Raw genomic sequence first — 19,270 nt, 5'->3', positions numbered from 1 at the left:
AAAAAATAACTTAAACCAAACCACTCTCACAAAATGAAGCAATAAATCATGTCCAGAGTGACAACATGGCACAAAAAAAAAGAAGAGGGACAAATTATGTTTACATTAAATCTATAACTGTACACTGCATTTACTTTTTGATAATGTTCTTTTACACTTAATGGAAAGAAAAATTGTTCATTTATACACCAATGTCTTAAAATTTGTTGTGGGATTTTATGTAATCAAACTCTAGTAAGCTTTCACTGAAAGAAAAGGAAGCAAACAGAACGCTTGACTTGTTTAATCAATAACACATTAGCAATGTAAATTGAAAAAACAAAAAACAAAAAAAAAAAAAAACATTTTCATAGCTCTAAAAACATCACTACAATCACAACCATAAATTGCACAATTTTCCATTTCTTGTGCATATGAGAGGGGAAACTTTTCAAAGGATTTAGCACTGCTGCTGAAAGCCTGAAAACTATCAGCGCTCCATTAGCTCCACTGGCTCTTAAGGCCATCTCCCGTTACACCCCCAGCATCTAGGGGATCGATTTCTGGGCTCGAGTTTGCTCTCCGCGGCCCTCTAATGGCAGACGAGGCGGGGAGTCAGGGGTAATACTATACATGCTGACGAGATGCCTCCCAGAAGACAAAAAGGACAGGGAGTGGTGGGATGAGAGGGTAGAAGATGAAAGCATTTGCTACTGAAAACACTGAGGCCAGGAAAGCAGAAGAGCCTGGAAGTGTGACTGACGATGGAAAGGAGAAGAGAAGAGAGCAGAGATGGAGAGGCTGAGCACAGGAGAAAGACCAAGAGGAGACAACTTGAGCATGACTCCAAGAAGAAGAGCTCTTCTGAAGACGAATCGAAATAAACAGACTTGAAGATGTGAGACAGACTTCAAGTCTTCTTAAAGAAACCGGGTCGCCCAGCTCTGTAATGGTGAGTTTCATCCTGTCTTTTGATCGTCAAGTACAAAAAAAGAACCACTGGGTTTTAATGCATGAGGACAAAAGAACCAAAAATCCTCCTTCCATCAGTCAAGATCTGATATTTTACTGATTGTCTTTTTGTGTTTTAGGATTAGGAACATGCAGTTTTCTTTCTTTGTAAGCATGCATGTCAGATGAAGTCATATTACATCTGCAATGAGTATATTCTATAGTAATGAAATATCATTAACCTCAGTTTATGGATACTTTTACCTTCTTAAATCATCATAACAGATCAACAATCAAACATTCACAAATGCTACAAATGAGAAAAATGCGACAAAATGAAGTTTTGTGATTGTATAGAGTGTCAGAACATTAGAAAAACATTAAAAAGTTAATTTTTTATCAAAACATTACCCTGACAGATTCACTGCACAGAGTGAAATGAGCCAAATCTGTTAGTTTTTAATGAAAATTAGGTTTCTCAGGAGATTTGATTATTACAGAAGACCAATAAAAACAATGAAGCTTGCTGACCATGTTCTGTACATTAAAGTTCATAATTGGTCAGGGCTGCTTTTACATAAATTATTGAATGCCATGTGACATGGCATGGAGATTAGGAACATGCAGTTTTTAGCCTTCAGTCTGAGTAAATACAAAGTACTGTTTGAAAACGAAATCAGCATCTCCATAAAAGTTGTCATTGTAATGTGTGTGTAATAAAAATGCAATTATCGCTTTTTAAAATTTTAAATACTGCAATAAAATGACATAATAAGCCTATTAATAGAGATGGTCCTGAATGAGAATAAGGTTGAAAGGTCACCAACCTGAGAACAGAGCAGCATTACGAGCTCCACCACAGATGTGCTCGACTTCATGCACACCAGACCTGCAGAACACACAAACACCACAGTCAGGAGTCTTTCTTCTCCTCATCTGACAAACACATTTTCCCAAAGCACAAAAAATATCAGTGAAGTTACAGAAGACTTAGCAGTTTGGGTTGCTATACAGTCACCATAGCTTAATTTACAAGAGGCATGCCACAGGGAAGACAAAAAGCAGAGAGATTCAGGAAGGAAGGAAGTGGAGGAGGAAGAGAAAGAAGGGAGAAAATTGAGAAAAAGGAACACAGAGACAGTGAATTACAAAACAGGAAGCAGGTGGGCAGACTGAGGACACATTTAGGACAACTTACAATTCAAATGATGCTAAATATAATCTGATCTAAAAACATACATCTCTGTCTAGCTAAGTTCATACAGTGCAAAGTAGTGACTTCATACCTGCTTGACGAATGAGTGAAGCAGATCAAAGACGCTCATTCACTCTGTGTTTCTCAAACACACACACACACACACACACACACACACACACACACACACACACACACACACACACACGAGAGGGCACACTTGGTGTTTCTCGCACTCAAACATGGCGGTGAGGGACAGTGAATGAGGAGACTCCACAGAGAGGGACGCCAGTTAGAGAAAAAGGAGCCGTGTACAGCACCTGTACCTTCTATGAGCAGTTCCTGCCCATGGCTACCCAGCAGCGTCCTGGACAGGAAGGGAGCAAAGTCCACAAAGATCTCCCTTAGCAACGGGGCCACTTTCTCCAGAGCGCGCTCCAACTTAGTGGTGATGCTGCAGAGGAGAACAGGGCGAGAAAGAAAGATGAAGGAACAAAAGAAGTGAGAAGGTCGTACGTGACACACGAGATCTTAAAATATGTGGGAGTTACAAACAGATGTAAAATACATGCATGACAGAAATGAGCAGGGAAATGGGAGGACAAGAGAAAAACCGGGAGTGTAAACCGGACATGGACGACGCAAAAGGTCAGAATCAAACATGATGATGTGTGGGGTTTGGTGGCAAGGTGGCTGTGTTACTATTGGGAAAGTGCTGCAGTTAAACAGCTGATCATTGAGCAAATGAACTTAAAAATGGATGAAGCAGCTTTACTATATCGCACTCGAGTGTTGAAAACTGGATTGTGTGTTTTCTTGTAGTATAAATGCTTGGTGTTCCTGCATTGAGAATGTTTCATGTACAGAAAAAAGTTTGAATAAATATGGGAGCACTGAAAGTACTTGTGATCCACTTCCTCCTTGTGCTTTACAAGATTTTTTTGTTATTTCTCAAGTAAATGAGCAAAATATATTTCATAATTAAGCTAAGGCAGGTGTTCAATCAACAGATCTCACAGTATTTGTAGAAATTGCCCATTTTAAGGGATCTCCATTTCAACTATATCAATCTGGATGTCCATTTTTTTTATTTAATGCATATTTTCTCAAATTTTGCCTGTGATTTAAAATAAATTGTACAAAAATCGAACAATTTCACAAAAGAAAAAGGCACAAATAATAGTTTACTAAACGGTGGATGTTAAGTTCTGCCGAGTATTGTAAATATTAAGTTATCCTAGCTGGTTATATTTTCAAATTTTTTGTGGCTATTGTTGATATTAGAAGAACAATTGGGAGCAAGAGGCCACAGAGGACAACATTAGAGCAGAAATTTATTTTCCTCTGCTGTTCCTCTTCTAGTTCAAATTTGTATTTAATTAGGTTCTATGAAACGCAGCAGTCACTTTCTAAGGCGTGACAGACATTGGTCTGAAAAACCTAAACTACCAATAAACAGAGAAAGGACAGTTTCAAAGTGGATTTCTAATATCAGTCAATTCAAGCAAAATTGAATTGCTTGAATTGCCTGAAGGATCCTGAACTAATCGTTCAGTTCAGGATTAGTCCTTTGCTCACATGAGTGGCAGTGGTTATTTTCATAAAAAGTTGTGTGGATCTGCTGTGAAACAAAACAAAACCTGCCAAGTCAAATTCAGCCACTGTGTGAACACCTAACATCTGGAAAACAAAAGATAAAAAAAAAAATAAAAATAATAAAAAAAAATAAAAATAAAACAAGAGTTTACAAGAGCCAAATAACTTTTTTAGGTTGGGTTTGCTTTAGTCAGAAATCGATACATGATGTGGAGATGAAGAGAATTTTTGTTCCCTCAAAGCGAGAGCCTTAACATACTGAGTGTTGATGACTACTCCATAGAACACCACCTTATATAAAATCCCACCTGCAGATATCAAGTTGTGACAACAGGTGAAAAATTTAGATTAGACAAAAAACGAATCACCATATTTTTGATGTTTGAAAAAAAAAAAAAGTAAAAACCCTCAAACATAAATCTGTAATAGAAACAGCAATGTTTGTAACTATGGAAACACTTGTGACCTGGGTCCCTGACAAAGGAATAAAGTGAAACCCAGGTCTGATCTAGACTTTGGGCTGAGTGTGTGAAGACAACCATGCAGTAAGGGACAGACTTAAATGTGGTGCAGTAAATGCGAACAGTATGAGCTGTTGGCCTTAAAACAAAAGCGATGCCATCATCTTGCTGAAGCAAAGATGTCCGTCTTTTGTTACATGGCATACAGAGAACATTTAGTAATAGCTGGCCAGAGCAGAAAGGGTGTGGTGGAGGGTGTGGCAGAAGGGGGGGGTAGGGGACAGGACGGGTGTCTCCTTGCCTAAAACACTGTCCTGCATCTCGGGGGGCTGCCTGGAAGCCTGCCAGAGAGCTAAAAGACTTGAGCTCAGGGGGCGTCTGACCGCTGCGCAGCGCACACTGCGCCACCTCACAATAGGCACTGGAATACAAACCACACATAAAAAACACACATGCAGACATGCACACTGATTAAGGATCACACGTACACACCTCACACTCTCCTGTGTCTGCTAATGATTAAAGCACAAACTTCTACAAATCATTTCCTCTCAAAAATCATTTCCTGGATAGTAAAAACGTATTCAGACTTTAGAGACGTCAACAGTGTTTTTACCAAGACAAAACAAAGGTTGATGTTAATGAAAGTTTCATTTACATGTTCTCTGGAAGACATTAAGAGTGGTGAGCTCAAGTTTGTAGAAATACATTGCTTTGGAAAACTATTTATACCCCTTGAACTGTTTGATATTTTGTAACATTATTGCCAGAAACTGCATTTTATTTGGATTTTATGTGATTTTATGACAGGGTTATGGAAAATTGCCAAGTGAAAGGAAATGTTTTCTTACCAATAGAAAGGAAAAACTGTGGGTTTAATATTTAATAGAATTTTTTTTCCCTGCAATTAGAACTGCCGATGCAGAGACTGATTATTTTTGCAAACCAACAAAAATATAAAATAGATATATTTGTGAAAATCAACTTTTGCCACAGAATAAGATTTAAACGTTGACTAGCATATGGTCTAATCCCGCTGTGGGAGCATGTCGAGTGGTGGTGTCTTGATAGAAGATGAACATCTGCACCAAGCTCGAGTGTTTTTCAGCCTCCAACAGGTTTTCAGAAACTCTGAGCAGGTACTCAGCCACAGCTAAAGAAAAGGATTCCCACATAAAGATGCTGCTGCCACAGTGAGTCACTGTGGGGACGCAGTTTTCAGTGCGATCATTCATTTTCTTCCACATGTAAGTTTTCATGTAAGCCAGAAAGTCAGATTTCCAGATGAGTTGAGAGAAACTTCAAACAGGCCATCTACGGCTCCTCCAATGATCATCGTCTTCTTGTTCAATACAGCCCAGTTTTCTGGAAAACATTTCTACTTGTCCCGTCTCTATAGAATTATTCGGGATTGGTTGAGTGCTTCTCTCATTAATGCCATTTGTTCGTTAACGTTCTCTGATAAATTTCTGAAACCTTCACAGAACATCTGGATTTAGAATGAGATGAGCAACACAGGTGTTTAATTTACTATTATTTACTACTTAGATGGTTTCTTCAAGCAATTCAAGTTCAAGGGGTATGGAATATGTTTTCTGCACGCTGCAATCAATTGTGTTTTTCTTATCTACAGTGCAGAGCAAGCTAAGACACTGAAACACAGTCATCATGTCGAGGCTGAAGAGCAGCATACAGCGTTGACTAAGTGGGATGCGTCAGTGGTACGTGTGCATGACAGCTTAAAATAAGTATGGTGAGAGGAATATTAATCTTAATCGATATGCACCCTGGGAGCTAGGCGAGCTCATGTTTCACTTCCTCTGGCTGGATGCATCTGGCCCTCCTCCTAATGAGCTCAGTCTGTGTGTATATGCGTGTGTGTGCGTGTGTGTGCGTGCGTGTTGGAACTGCAGCCATTTTTTTTCCACATCGAGGAGGTTTAATACCAAAGCTCGATCTTATCAGATGAGATTAATGAAATCCCTGTCGTTTGTTCATATTTTCCAATATTTCTCTCTTGTCGATGTGTGTTCAGAGGTAAGTGCTCTGAATTTGCTCGTAAAAAAGATGTATGCATAGCTCTTGCTTCGGCTAAGAATTAGATGCAGCGTTTAAATAAACTGACTGCAGATCTGAGGAATTTGCTACCGAAGCTTTTTGCGAGCTTGTAGCCACATTCCTGAAGCTCCCAGGTCTTCCAGACAATAAATGCATCATCTAACCTCTCTGTGAGCTGTAAGAACTCTCTGAGAAGGAATGAAGGGGCGGGAGTGAGGTGGAAATATGATAACGACACACTTGAAGCCAGACGCATTAAAGTGACAACGAAAACCAAAGAGGAAAGAACAAAAAACAGAAAAAAAGAGGAAGGAAATCAAATGGCTGGGAAGCTTTTACGGCGACGTTTACACACACCTCATGTTCTCCATAGTGTCTTCTGGCATCGGGGCCACTGTCTGCACTGCTGGCAGATTCTTACTAGTTGCACCGTTAACGAACGATGACGAGGAGGAAGAGGATGAGGAGGCAGAGTCTGCGGCACCTGGGTGGTGGGTGGGCAAAGAGGTTAAGAGGAAGAGTGGTGAAAAATAAGACGACCATCCCAGATATGAAACATTTATATCACCAGTCAGAGACAAATAAATTCAATTTGGATGTTATTTTTCCAGACAAGCTGCTGCACCTCTTCTGGTAATGGTTTGTGAAAATAGCTTTGCAATCAATATAAAGAATCCAGTGCAGGGAGCAACTCCCCCCCATCCCCACCCCACCCCACCCAGCCTCTTCCATTATGGATGCATAATACAGCAGTGTATCTCTGACGGGCCGGCAGGGATGTGAATACTAATCTATTTCCCTACAATGGATCTGCTGAGTGTGATGCTGTGTCTGTTTCTACAAGGAGCAAAAAAAGTAAATAAGAGTAAAACGTGGAAGAGCGCTGGTGACAGCCTGAGGGGAGTTTGCTTATTTGCATTAAATAGCTTGTGTTTTCTGTCTCTATTCTCAAACTGTACTCATCGGGTTTCTGTGACGCTGAAACTATTTCTAAAAAGGAGTTGCTGATTCAGCGTCTTTCTATTCAGTTTTTTTTCCCCCCTCTGGCAGGCAAAGTGTGGAAGTAAAAGTACAAGGTGTTTTGAGACAACACAATCAATTCAAATCTGAGAGGCTGAGGAAAAGTCATTCAACAAAAAAATTATATATATATATATATATATATATATATATATATATATATATATATATATATATATATATAAAAAATAAGAAATCTGCATCAGGGTTAGACATGCTTCCATTAAATTCTGCCTGTCCTATAGTTATTTTCAACCTCTCTTTGTAGTCTCAGGGGCCAAGTCTGACTTTATTTTTCTAACATTTTAACATTAAAATATATGAGGAACAAATGAGGAAAGAAAGCCAGTTTTTACGATGGGGCTAATAGTGTGCAAGTGGAAACTGAAATAAATACAAAATTGTTTATACATCAAAGCACATTCTCAATCTTTATTTAATCCGATCACGTTGTTGTATTTATAGATTAAAAATAGCAGGAATTTTCAGTTATTTCATCTTGTAGAGATCTGATGTTTTCCTTGTCCAACAAGCCAAAAATAGAAAAAAATAAATTAAAGTTCTTTACTTTCACAATAAACAACGACATGTGAACTATCTTTTATGTATTTTTTTCCAGCCCCCTGGAGTCAAGCAGGTTTTTGTTGCCATGGAGCGAGTCTCCATCCACATATCCAACATTTTTTCTCTCACCTGTAGTGTTGATCATGCTCTTGGGTGTTGCTGTTGCAGCGGCAAAAATGTTGGGTGTGCTGCCAGGAGTGGCTGATCCGCTGGTAGTGGGTGTGCCCACCGTGTTGACAGACAGGCTGCCGGGTGGGGGCTTTTTCACTGGAACAACAACACTCCTGTGAAAAGATGAGACTCAAACGATTAGGCAAAGTGGCACTTGAGACGTTCTTGCAGAGATTGGTTGCGAAATTGCGCCTTATAAATAAACTGAACTGATGTGAAACACTGACTCTGTAGTGCCTGCAGTGTTAAAATGAAGTGACAGGTGACTTTGGTCCTCACTGAGGTCACCATGGCATCTGATGTAGGTAGCATAGCAACCTACATCAGACCTACACAGCATATTTTATTTTGTAAAATAAACAAAGGTCTATTTTACAAATGTTTCTAAATATAAAGACTCAGAAAACTTTCCCTTTGGTTTTGTATAAAACAATTTTCTACAATAGAGATGTGAACAACATTTTCAGGTTTGGGGTGTAGGATTAAAATATTGGAAAAACACAGAATTGGTCAATTAATATACAACTAAATAAGCAAAAATATTTTAATGTTTATTAATAAATTTCACCATTATATACTTAAAAGAAGAGAAGTTGAATCTTAATGGGTCTTCATGGTTGAATAATAAATATTTTACAAAGATTTGGGCTTGCAACTTAGACCTCAAACATAAGAAAATATAGTAAAAATATATATAGCAAACAATAATTTACAGTGTCAGGTAAAAAGATCTGTAAAAACATTGAAATAATCTAATCTTTTATAGGAGATTGTACAAAGAATTAACAGCAGAGATACCAATAATTGCAGCATTGGGGATTTTACAAAAGCAGTTATTTTAAAAAGTATATTTTTTTCCTCATATTTAATAAATGTACTCAAATAAAACAAGACTAAACACTATCATTTAGCACTAAACTAATATAGTTAAAATCATGTTCTTAGATTTTTATGTATTTATTTGAGTTACAATAAAACAAAAAAGCACTGCTAAGTAAAACTTTTTTCACATTCTAAACAAAACATCCAGATCCAGTTCTACTATTAGAACAGTGGTCTATATCAACATTGACTGTAATAATTGATCAGCTGATGGGGTGTGTCTAGCTCAATGCTAACAAGTCAATATCTTTTCTCTGCAGATCCCCTCGTGAATATGACTGACCTGTCGAAGGAGTGGAACTGCATGGGCAGCATGGGATGCGTCTTCAGAGCGGGGTCCGGGTGGTAGGGCGTCGGCCCGGATTCCTGACCCAACTCCGTACCATCAATGGGAGCCGCCACCAAGCTCTTCAGGATTTCCTGCGTTTCAGGGAAAAAAACAAATCTGGTGAATGGAGAATCATTACATTCTGGTTTAAGTGTACATGTTTCACAGAGAAAAATGAGTATACGACGTAGGAAGGTTTAAACTTTGAAAGTCCGGCTGGAGAAATTCACAGGGTCATACACAGGGTTAGAGAGTATGCCTTATTCAGACTTAGATAAATTTCAGGCAGGATTCTAAAAGATTTGGACAATATTTTTAATGCATCAATTGTAACTGCAAGCTAAAAAAAATAACTAAACCATATCTAAAAATGCCTCACAGTAAATAGATGTTCTTTTCCTGGAATGTTGTTTTTGACATGCCTTGTATTGTGGTGTTCACATATTTTAATTTAAGATTATTTTGTCCAAAATCCAATATTCTAGAAGTCCTGGTCTTTTGTCTACATTGGTACAAACTTTATTCTGACCTTCATGTATTTCTTAGAGTTCTCTAGAAAATAAAACTGATTTGTTGTGAAACATGTCCAAACCTGTCCCACAGGTTTTCGTAGGGTGCCCTGATTTTTTAAGAAGCTCACCTTAACATTGATGCCTTTGTTTGTTTGGCTGATGCTAGAGATGGACGAAGGTGGCGCTTGGCTCGAGTTCGGAATGGACCTGGGATCGTGGGGAGAATCCAGAAGGCTCTCCTGCGACCTCTGGACGTCAGACGACAGACTGCACAGCAGATCTGTCCCTCCGCCTCCCCCTCCACCGTTGTCTCTGTCTCTGTCTGTCTCTCTCCCCACCAGGCCCAAGCCAAGCCCACCGAGGCCCACCTCGGAGCCGTTCAGGGACCCAGCCACGTGTCCTTCTTCTCCGATGCCGGAATCCGTGTGGGGGAGGCCTGCCAGAGGAGAGTCATCTACTGGGGTAGGGGTCTGCTTGTCGCGGTCAGAGAAGGCTGTGGATGGGTGCTCTGTTACGATGAGGAAGAAAGAAAGAACATTTTATTTTGTTTATTTAACATGCACTTATATATATGGCCAAATATAAGCATTGTTTAAATTCAGATACCAAAAGAAATCTATGGATATAGGGTTTGTTTCTTGTAAACTGTTTTATTTTTGTGTCAATTTCCTCCCTTCTGTTTTATTTGAAATTGTTATCTCGCTGTTAAACTATTGTTGCTTTGCTGCAGTCTGTATTTTCTCCACTCCAGGGTAAAAATGATGAGTCACTGACAAGTTACTATATGATATAAATGGTCCTGAAGCAGAGGAAAAAGGAAAAAATAAAAATCACCTGTACTGGTTGGGGAGTTTATTTCATGGCGGATGCTTCTCCCCGACAAGCTGGTGGACCGGCCGATCTCTCTCTGCGGTTCCAGAATATCTCGGTACTTTGACACCATGAGAACTGAGATGAAGTATACGACTGCCAGTGCCAAAAACTGAGCCTGCTTACTGTCATCCTGCAATAAAACAACACAAACATAAAAAAAACATTATATTGCAAGCACAGTGGGATATGTTTCCTTAGTGTTACAACACAAATAATTCACCAACAGGCATGCTCACCACATCTCTGAAGACTACAGCTCGAAGACGATTGATGTCCACGTCCTGAAGGAGTCTGTCTGGATCCTGCTACAAATATAAGTCATGAAATTGTTGGGTCATTGGATGTTAGTGTGCTGGCTTTTAAGTGAGACAGGATGTGAATGTCTGTGTGTTTGGTACCTTGCTGGCAGTGGAGGCACTGTGGAGGCTGTCCTGCGACTTGCTGCTGGTTAATGAAGACTTGCAACTTCGATCCCTTTGTCTTTGTCTGCACTCCAGGCAGTTTCTGACGGCCACGCAGCACACTGAAGGGAAATGGAGGAAACAGGAATTTTCAGAATCAGTGAGGTGTTTAAGATGAAGTCTGAAAAAGCACAAAGAAATCAGAAGCTATCTAAAGGGAAATGGTTCTCTCCATGTCCGCAAGAGAGCAAGACGTAAAGCAGATAACAGAAAGGCTGAAAGTATTTCAGGAAAGTTGCTCTATTTTTAGCTTTTGAAAACCTGTTTGCTATATAATGTAATGAATTTTGAAATGTTGGTAGCCGTTTAGAAATCTCAGAGTAATAGAAAGGATCTACATTCTCTAGGAAGGTGTTTCAGATGTGTTAACTGTCCTAGTATAACATGTTAACTGTCCTAGTATAACATGTTAACTGTCCTAGTATAACATGTTAACTGTCCTAGTATAACATGTTAAATGTAGTTTTAAATCTGAACTCTGTCAACTTTTGATCTAAAATATTAGCAAAACCTGGTTTTACAATGACTGCTCGCGCTCATGGGATGATGTTGCCTCTAATATAAATAAGACATGATCAACACAGGGAGGTCAAGACTTTTTTGAATATTGTTCTATGTCATAATCATATCCTTCTTGAAGAGACACTAGAATCAGTGAAAATCAGTATTGGAAGCTTAAAGCTCCAGAAAATAACTTTTCACTTAATAAAGTCATCTTTAATGAGCCCTTTCCAGGCTCCAAAATAAGATTAAAAGCAGAAATGCACTGCTCTGAATTTTGCAACCAATTTCCAATCTCTTTTTCTTGTGTAGCTTTGACCTTGCAATGCCCATTTGCATCAATTTCTCTTTAAGAACTAAAGCATAAGTACATAACCCAACTTTTTTTCTTCCCTTCCTGTCATGAACCCTTTACTTATAGATACAAGGACGAGAGGCGACATCATGCTGTGTGTGTTACTGGAAAACAGGCCTTTACTATTTTAAAGCAAGAAATTTTTGCAGAGTTTACATTTTAACACCTTTAGCCCACCGTACATTACTGAAACATCAGCTTCTGTGGGTTTTCGCCTTAGAATATATATCCTTACGCCAACTCCAAGCTTTCAAGCAGGTTGCCAACATTTCCCCATCCAGTACGTTCAGAGGAACTTTGTTATACTCTGTTTAGCCTTCTTGTCACCTGCTCAAGTCTCACCCCATCTTGCTCTTTTCACAGTGTGAAGCCACCACAAACTTGTGTCGACACGTTTGAAATAGATCCCCATAAATCCGTGCTTCCTTTGGCTTTATTTATAAAACACCTCAATGATTCTGAAACTAGCTAAGACTTTTTCAGCAAGAAACAACTTCCACACAAAAGAGTGGGCTCACATATGGTAAGTACATAATCACAGAAAGTTGACAAAGCTGAAAATCAACAGTTTAGTCGATTTATTTTTTTTTTGCTTTTTTCCTAAAATTTTTTTTTCTTTAGTTTCAAAGTTAACTTATAAAATTGGAAATACTAAACGTGGCTAACTAAGCAAGCCATAAAGCTGTAATGATGACGTCTACAGCCATAACCATGAGTGCAGGGGTTTTGATTCTGATCAATACTGAATATGTTAGAGCAGCACACACCGAGGCGGAGACACTGCCTCATTAGCCCTCCAGACGACATGTTCTTCTCTGCTTCGATCTCACTGAAGTTCAGCGAGCTGGCAAACACCAGAACGTCCACCATGGCCATCAGGCGAGACAGAAAAGTGACCGCCGTTTCTGAAGACATTCCCTGTGTCGCCTCTATGTTCTCCAACTCCGTCTGGATTGGGGAGAGGAAACAAAAACGAACACATTGGAGAGTCAATAATAGTGAATATCTCGGCTGTAAGCACAGTGAGAAGGAAGCTCTCTCTGCAGATAAGGAGAGACGGTGAAATCATCTTTTTTTTTCCTTTTTATAAAGAATTCGCCTTTGGGAAAGCTGGGCCTTGGATCAGCATGACTAAATCAGTCATGGCTGTTTGTAACAACAAACAGGAAGAGCAACCTTCAGGGTCATGCTGAGAAATCAAGATGATGAAATCTGGCAACATAAAGTGCTCTCCACAATACACAGGAAATGCAGCCTGATGACACACAGGTGATGGTAACAATAGCTTTGTGACAGCAGCAGTGTGGTTGTAGTCAACATTGTCACTTGAATCGACCTTGTTCTGTGACCTTTAAGCTGGTTCTGTTTTAATCCCAAAGCAGTTATACTGTGATATATAAATACCTATAACCTAATGACAGCATTGCGTGTTTAAAGCAAGCGTTTGCTTTGCGTGTTTCACTGCTTCTGTAAGCAGAGAGCGCAGATCTGTGGGGAGTCAACAAAGTGCACGCGTCTGGAGGCTCATCAGAGCACAGACAGTTGAGGAATAACAGAGACACAGAGTGAGGACAGAAGTGCTTTGGTAGGTGCTCTTAGTTCTTCTGGTGATGATGAGAGTCTCAGGCTCGGTACGCACCTCTCCCCCTGCGCCTCCTCCCCCAGGAATGGGGGTCACCTCCTCTCCCTTCGACCCCCTCTGGGGTCCGGCTCCTCCTGCCTTCTTTGGTGTTGATACAAACGGGACATTCTTAGCAAAAGCAAGTCTCGAGGACGGTCTAAAACACTCTTGTTCTCTCTCTTATAGAAAAGACACTCTAGTCCGGGTCAGAAGTTTACATACACATCGTAAGCATTATGGTCAAATTAGGCTTAAACTTTTAATAACTCATTTTAACCATTCTGTCAAAATTCCAGAAAATAAAACTTTGGTTCAAAAGTGGTTTTGTTTCTAAATTTTCAAAGTAATTTATGTGTACACCTTGACAATTCCTACATTCTTCACAATAAATAGCAAGTTTATGTTGATGTGCGTTTGGGTTCATTTTCTACTTAAACACCAAGTTGTGTCTACGTTTCAACCGTCTACGTTTATTTATCTTTAAGGCAGAGGACCTGAAGGTTTTTGGAGCTTTATGTCAAATTTTGATTCTACATCGCATAGGAAAAATCCACATTGTATTCAAACTTATGCACTCAATTCACACAAAAAAAATTCTACATGCTTTAGTGTTGTATTATAATCCAACTCCAGAAGAATAGCTTTTCAAATACACAATTAAAAGTCCAAAACTAATGACATTCGTTTCAATGATGTGTTTATAAATGTCTGACCAAAATAATTTTTCTACTTTGTTTGGGAAAAATAAAAAAAAATCTAATTTATTTATTCCTCCTATTGTGTTTCCCCTTTTTTCATTTCATAATCAAAAAAGTCTTTTGAAAGAAAAACGTAAAGTCTGACCACAACAAATAATCTAAATTGGAGATTTGATTAGCAGCACAGAAGCACAGCAGAATAAAACACCACGGATGTCTGACACGCATGGGTTAGTGTTGCTCACAATGATAATAAAACTAAAACAGAAAAATTAACAGAGTAGAAAAAGAGGAAGAAACTGTAACTTACAGTGTTGGCACTACTCTTAGAACTCTGCGCATGCAAAACAGACAAAAACAGAGACAAAGAAAGACAAGAAAATACACAAAATACACGCAACACAGAGAGGAAACGAAAGATTAAAATATATAGATGACAGAAAGAAAAAGTTATTTAAATTATAAATCAAATTGTTAATTCAAAGGATTAGAGCAACGTTGAAATAAAGATCAAAACAGCGTGTTAGAACAAATGTTAAATGCATAAGTTACTAAAGAGAAGAATCCATGTTTTTGAAGAGTTTAATTTTTTCATAAATGCACATATTGTTAAACCAAACAGGATGTTTTACCAATACATTTAAACTTACATAATTCTTGCTCTTGAAGTGTTTTATTGCTTATAAACAAACAACCATAGAACCGAGGGAAAAGACACGTTTTTATTTTTTTCACAAATTCAATGTACATTTAAGAGCTACAATTCTCAGTTCTACCACATGGGGGCAGAGAAGAGCCACTTACGGAGGGGGAGGTGGCGGCCGACAGGAGAGGGAGGATGCCTCCACAGGCAATGATGATGTTGTCCACCATCTGAGAAATGAGGTGGATGGTGTTGTGGACGAAGATGATGTTTTCATTGCTGTTCACGAAATCCATCACTGACTTGGTGGAGTGGCTGAAATAAAAAAGGAGAATAAGGGCAGGGAAGTTAACTTGGTGACACAACCGGGGAAAACGTGCAGCTGACCCAATTTTATGCAGCAGACACACACAGCTCACGTGGCCCCACTCACCTCCTCCACACGTGCACGTCCGTCTCCAGGGCAAACAGCAGGTCGGTGAGCAGCCTCTGGTGCATCGGGGACCATTTGAATTCTGGGATCCGGAACATGGTGGTGCGCGGGCCGGGGCTGAACTGACGCCGCTGCTCTTCCGTCATGGGCATTCCCCGGAAGCCCAGGTCGACACGCAGGTCCCGCTCCAGCTGGGCTGCGGTGCGGCCGTGCAGGGCCTGCAAGGTAGAGGACGACTGAAAGGTTAACACTGCGTTTGTCCTTAAGTTTAGCACATAAAAACAAGCACGATTACAGTTCACTTAGAGAAGCAAAGCTAAACAAGGGAGTGTTTGCTGTTATTTCATAAGATGAGTTTCTTTTTCTCAGTTCAGGTCAATCAAACTGAGCAGAATAGGGAAGCTGGTTTGCAAAAACTGGCTCAATACCTTTTCAAATGTCCAAACATAGCAAACAGTGTTTGGGCAGTTTAAAATTTCAATAACTAATCGATTGCATTTGACCCAGACTATTACCTTCAGATGAGAAAATAGTCTAGCTCTGTCTATATAAAATTCTGACAATGTGTAGATTAGAGAAAATCCACAATTAACTGAAACCTGTGCACCCAATTCTACTTTTTTTAATTTATTGAAATATAATCATATAATCATTTTCCTTAATGATTATACTTGAAGGGCTTAAGTGAATCATTAAGAGCTCACAATTATACAATGAGTGGATGTAAACTTCAGACCAGCAGTGTTTGTACTGTAGTTTCACAGAATCATCAGGGATTCTGAGAGCAAAGCAGCAAAGCAGGTAATTATGCACCTTGAGAGTTCATACTCACCTGGGTGGTAGCGGTAGTTTGGATCTTTTTTATGTCTTTGTCTTTCCCATCATCTGACCTCTCTGTATCAGAAGTGGTACTGGCTGTGTCTCCCCCGGTCTTCAACCCCGCAGTCTCTCCCTCTGGCCTGGATGCTCCCTCCCCCTCTGGGAATTCGGGTCTAGTCGCTCCCTGGAGCTGGTTCTGGCTCTCGGCTTCAGCAATAGAGCTGATGTCAGCCAGAGGACTCTGGATCTTGAATGGTCCATCCTCAGGGAGTTCCCCAGGGGTGTGGCTTTGGGTTTGTGTTAAATCGGAGTCGCAGCTGGTCATGTGGGCCAGCAAGCTGAGGTCATCGCTGGCGCTGGTGGCGGAGTGAGCAGGGACGCTTCCTGATGGAGCAGGCTGGTCCGGACTAGGAAGAACAAGGGGATCTGTGGATGCCAGAGCTGGAAGCAGCTTCTCATCAACCTGGTGAAGATAAAATCCAAATTGGTAGAGAGAAGAGGATGATGAAGCTACACAAAAACTATTTGAATTAATCAGGGAGAGCGATAATGAGAGCCTACCTTGCTAAAGAGAAATCCATTGTTGCTTGGAACACTGTCTTTCTCATCAGCTAATGTGATGAGAGGACCCATGTTCCCATCATCCTCCATGCTGACTCTCGAAAGTCCCAGGCTGGTCCCGATTCCAACCCTTGAGCCTGCCGTGTCGTCTTTGGGCCCCAGATTCCCGTTCAGGTTCGGAACAACAGAGCAGTAAGAACTGTCCAGGAGAGAATCCACTTCTACTAGAGGTCCGTTTTCTATTCCTACCCCGCCCCCACTGCCTCCCACACTTCCACTCAGGCCCTCTGGAGACAGGTCCAGGTCATCCAGCTTCACCTCAGTGGCTTCTACTTTTTCCGCTTTAATGTCCACCAGGAGGTCATGGACCTCCACTCTCACGCCTGGACCAGCACTCTGCTCCCCTGGCGTCAAAGCTTCACCGTTCGGCCGCTTCACTGAACCTTCAGCAAGAAGGTTGCGCGAGTCCCCGCCTGCCCCTTCGCCGTACTCTGCTTCGCTTTCAGGAGTCTGAGTCTGAGAGTTGTCATCTATCTCTAGATTCCCGTTAACGACGGGAGCCGATGTGGCCGAGAGGCCGGAGATTGTGGAGACGGAGCCTTTCTTTCCCTTCTTCATGTTTTCCTCCTCCTGACGCTGGTACTCTTCATACATCTTAGCTAAGTACTCCTTATGGGCTTCATAGGTCACCTGTGACAGATGGTGGGATATAATTGGAAAGGCGATCAGAAGATGTGTACCGAGAGCAGCTTCCCTCCACATCCATACTCAGAAGGTAGTCCCAAGGGGGGCTATAGATCATCACAACCAGACAGCATGAACAAAACTGGGACTCCAGTCTCTAGAAGCATTAAGGCCAGAATCCATAAAATCAACTCAATTTTACATTGAGAACAGGGCAAGATAAAAAAAAATAAAAATCTGTGACAGAATCCATGGGTTTTAAAGCAATTATATACGTTTTTTTTGTTTACTTAGGTTTTTTCTTTGGAATGTATCTGTAAACACATAAGTGCCCGTTATTGCTAATAATATATTCCATACAGCCATATAATTCCATATAATACGATATTAATCAGTTTGTCTGTAAGGGGGTTGAGATGGCATTTAGTCTAAAAAGGAGCTATGTCAGTAAACTAAATCTTACTCAGTTCTGCACAGAACTATATTTCGTAAATAAAAGGACACTGAAGATTTAAGTTTTGCAGTTTCCACTCGTACCTTAGAATGCGCAATGGAGAGAGTATCAACCCAGACCCTCCACCCTCCCCATTCGTATTTGATAGCATGGTAGAGAAGGATCCTGAAGATGTTGTACACCATTTCCGTTATCTTCTGTTCCTCTGGGTTCTTGGGGTTGATGTATCCAAGGGAGAACATCCAGTCCTGCCACACCGAGCACTGCAACAGGCAGCTGATAAAAACGCAAAAAAAAAAAAAAAAAAAGAAAGGTTGCATGAGCTGTCCATGGCAAAATAATCAGTTGTAAAATAAAATGATCAGTTATGAGGTGGAATAAATTCAAGAAACTGGTTTTGTTTTGGTTTTACCGTCGGTTTTCACGGCTGTTGCTGAAGAGTTTAATCATGTCGGAGAGGAAGAGTCTCCGGACTTCCATCAGCTCAGAACTGGGCGTGGAGTTCTTCAGCAGCGTAGCCACTACCTTCAGAATCACTGGCAGAAACAAGAAATAGTCCATAATAAGGGAGCGGGACAACAAGAAACTGATGTGTGAGTGACATCAGTAAGTGGGAGATGGCAGAAGAGCTGATTTTCAATCCAAACTTTGTTTGCATTACCAATAAGAAAAGAACGGCAGATGGAAGCCACAGAGGAGAGCTTCGTTACTTACTGGGGTTCTGGATCTTGACAGTAGAGTCTGGCTCAGGGTGGGGTTTGTGAACCACCTGGGTGCACACCTGCTCCGTCAGAATCTGCATTGACAGAAGTTCAGCGGATGCCATTTAAACAGCATTCAGACCACTTCTATCCCGGTTATGTAAATTTGTATGGAAATGTAGAGAAAGGAGATGCTGTCACAATTACCTACCTCATATAGCGTGTTGTAGGTGGTGATGGAAACCGTGTTGGTGTGCATCATCAGCCTTTCTCCCAGCAGTGTGAACAGACTGTGTGTGTGCATGATCTCCACCTTCCTCCTGCACAGAAACAGAAAAAAAATATTGAATATTATTTCGGATCATTGTAATTATACCCAACAGTGATTGCCACTGAGAAAACAAAATATTAGTAGGTTGTAAAATTGTACCATGTCGTTTTTAGCAGGATCAGAGAACAGCACTGACGTTTGCTAACAAAACACTTTTGGACTGAATATATAAAATGAACGGTTTTAAAATTTTGACAATCTGCCAATACAAGGAGATTGTGATATCAAATCAAACCATGGCCTTTGATCTTTTATATTAAGGAAAATGCTAGGAAAATGGCAGAAAAAACATTTATTAAGCCAAGGCTTGCCTGTTCTAAAGCCAACAGCCACAAGGGGAAATTCAATTTCACCCCTTTTAACTGGGATGAAATTGACTTTCACCCCTTGTAAATTCTGATAAATTAATTAAAATTAA

General features: G+C 40.3%; 1 protein-coding gene and 1 long non-coding RNA gene across 10 annotated transcripts in view; one reads left to right on the top strand and one right to left on the bottom strand.

Annotated features, from left to right (window-relative positions):
• Positions 1 to 19,270, bottom strand: part of nbeaa (neurobeachin a) — a 106,698-nt gene that overhangs the window by 14,330 nt on the left and 73,098 nt on the right. For 2 of the 9 annotated variants that reach the window (XM_016673007.1, XM_007554738.2), the window contains exons 18-37: positions 18,733 to 18,841; positions 18,535 to 18,616; positions 18,233 to 18,356; positions 17,904 to 18,096; positions 16,683 to 17,372; positions 16,135 to 16,584; positions 15,303 to 15,520; positions 15,031 to 15,184; positions 14,537 to 14,560; positions 12,675 to 12,855; positions 10,989 to 11,113; positions 10,827 to 10,892; positions 10,552 to 10,720; positions 9,846 to 10,225; positions 9,161 to 9,297; positions 7,954 to 8,108; positions 6,598 to 6,724; positions 4,484 to 4,603; positions 2,446 to 2,579; positions 1,758 to 1,819 (exon numbers count right to left, since the gene is read on the bottom strand). In XM_016673007.1, coding sequence (XP_016528493.1) covers positions 1,758 to 1,819; positions 2,446 to 2,579; positions 4,484 to 4,603; positions 6,598 to 6,724; positions 7,954 to 8,108; positions 9,161 to 9,297; positions 9,846 to 10,225; positions 10,552 to 10,720; positions 10,827 to 10,892; positions 10,989 to 11,113; positions 12,675 to 12,855; positions 14,537 to 14,560; positions 15,031 to 15,184; positions 15,303 to 15,520; positions 16,135 to 16,584; positions 16,683 to 17,372; positions 17,904 to 18,096; positions 18,233 to 18,356; positions 18,535 to 18,616; positions 18,733 to 18,841 — 3,700 coding nt within the window. Of the gene's footprint in view, positions 1 to 1,757; positions 1,820 to 2,445; positions 2,580 to 4,483; positions 4,604 to 6,597; positions 6,725 to 7,953; positions 8,109 to 9,160; positions 9,298 to 9,845; positions 10,226 to 10,551; positions 10,721 to 10,826; positions 10,896 to 10,988; positions 11,114 to 12,674; positions 12,856 to 13,546; positions 13,631 to 14,536; positions 14,561 to 15,030; positions 15,185 to 15,302; positions 15,521 to 16,134; positions 16,585 to 16,682; positions 17,373 to 17,903; positions 18,097 to 18,232; positions 18,357 to 18,534; positions 18,617 to 18,732; positions 18,842 to 19,270 lie in introns of all 9 variants that reach the window. The other 7 variants (XM_016673017.1, XM_016673023.1, XM_016673013.1 and 4 more) reach the window with 5 other exon arrangements.
• Positions 241 to 9,222, top strand: LOC107836597 (uncharacterized). The gene is made up of 3 exons (XR_001662532.1): positions 241 to 931; positions 5,816 to 5,903; positions 9,138 to 9,222. It is a non-coding gene; the product is annotated as an uncharacterized LOC107836597 (long non-coding RNA).

The sequence above is a fragment of the Poecilia formosa genome, unplaced genomic scaffold (genome assembly GCF_000485575.1).
Source record: "Poecilia formosa unplaced genomic scaffold, Poecilia_formosa-5.1.2 Scaffold3, whole genome shotgun sequence".
In the NCBI taxonomy this organism is placed as follows: domain Eukaryota; kingdom Metazoa; phylum Chordata; class Actinopteri; order Cyprinodontiformes; family Poeciliidae; genus Poecilia; species Poecilia formosa.
Note: the sequence above shows the minus strand (reverse complement) of the source record. Positions and strands in the feature narration are given on the sequence as shown.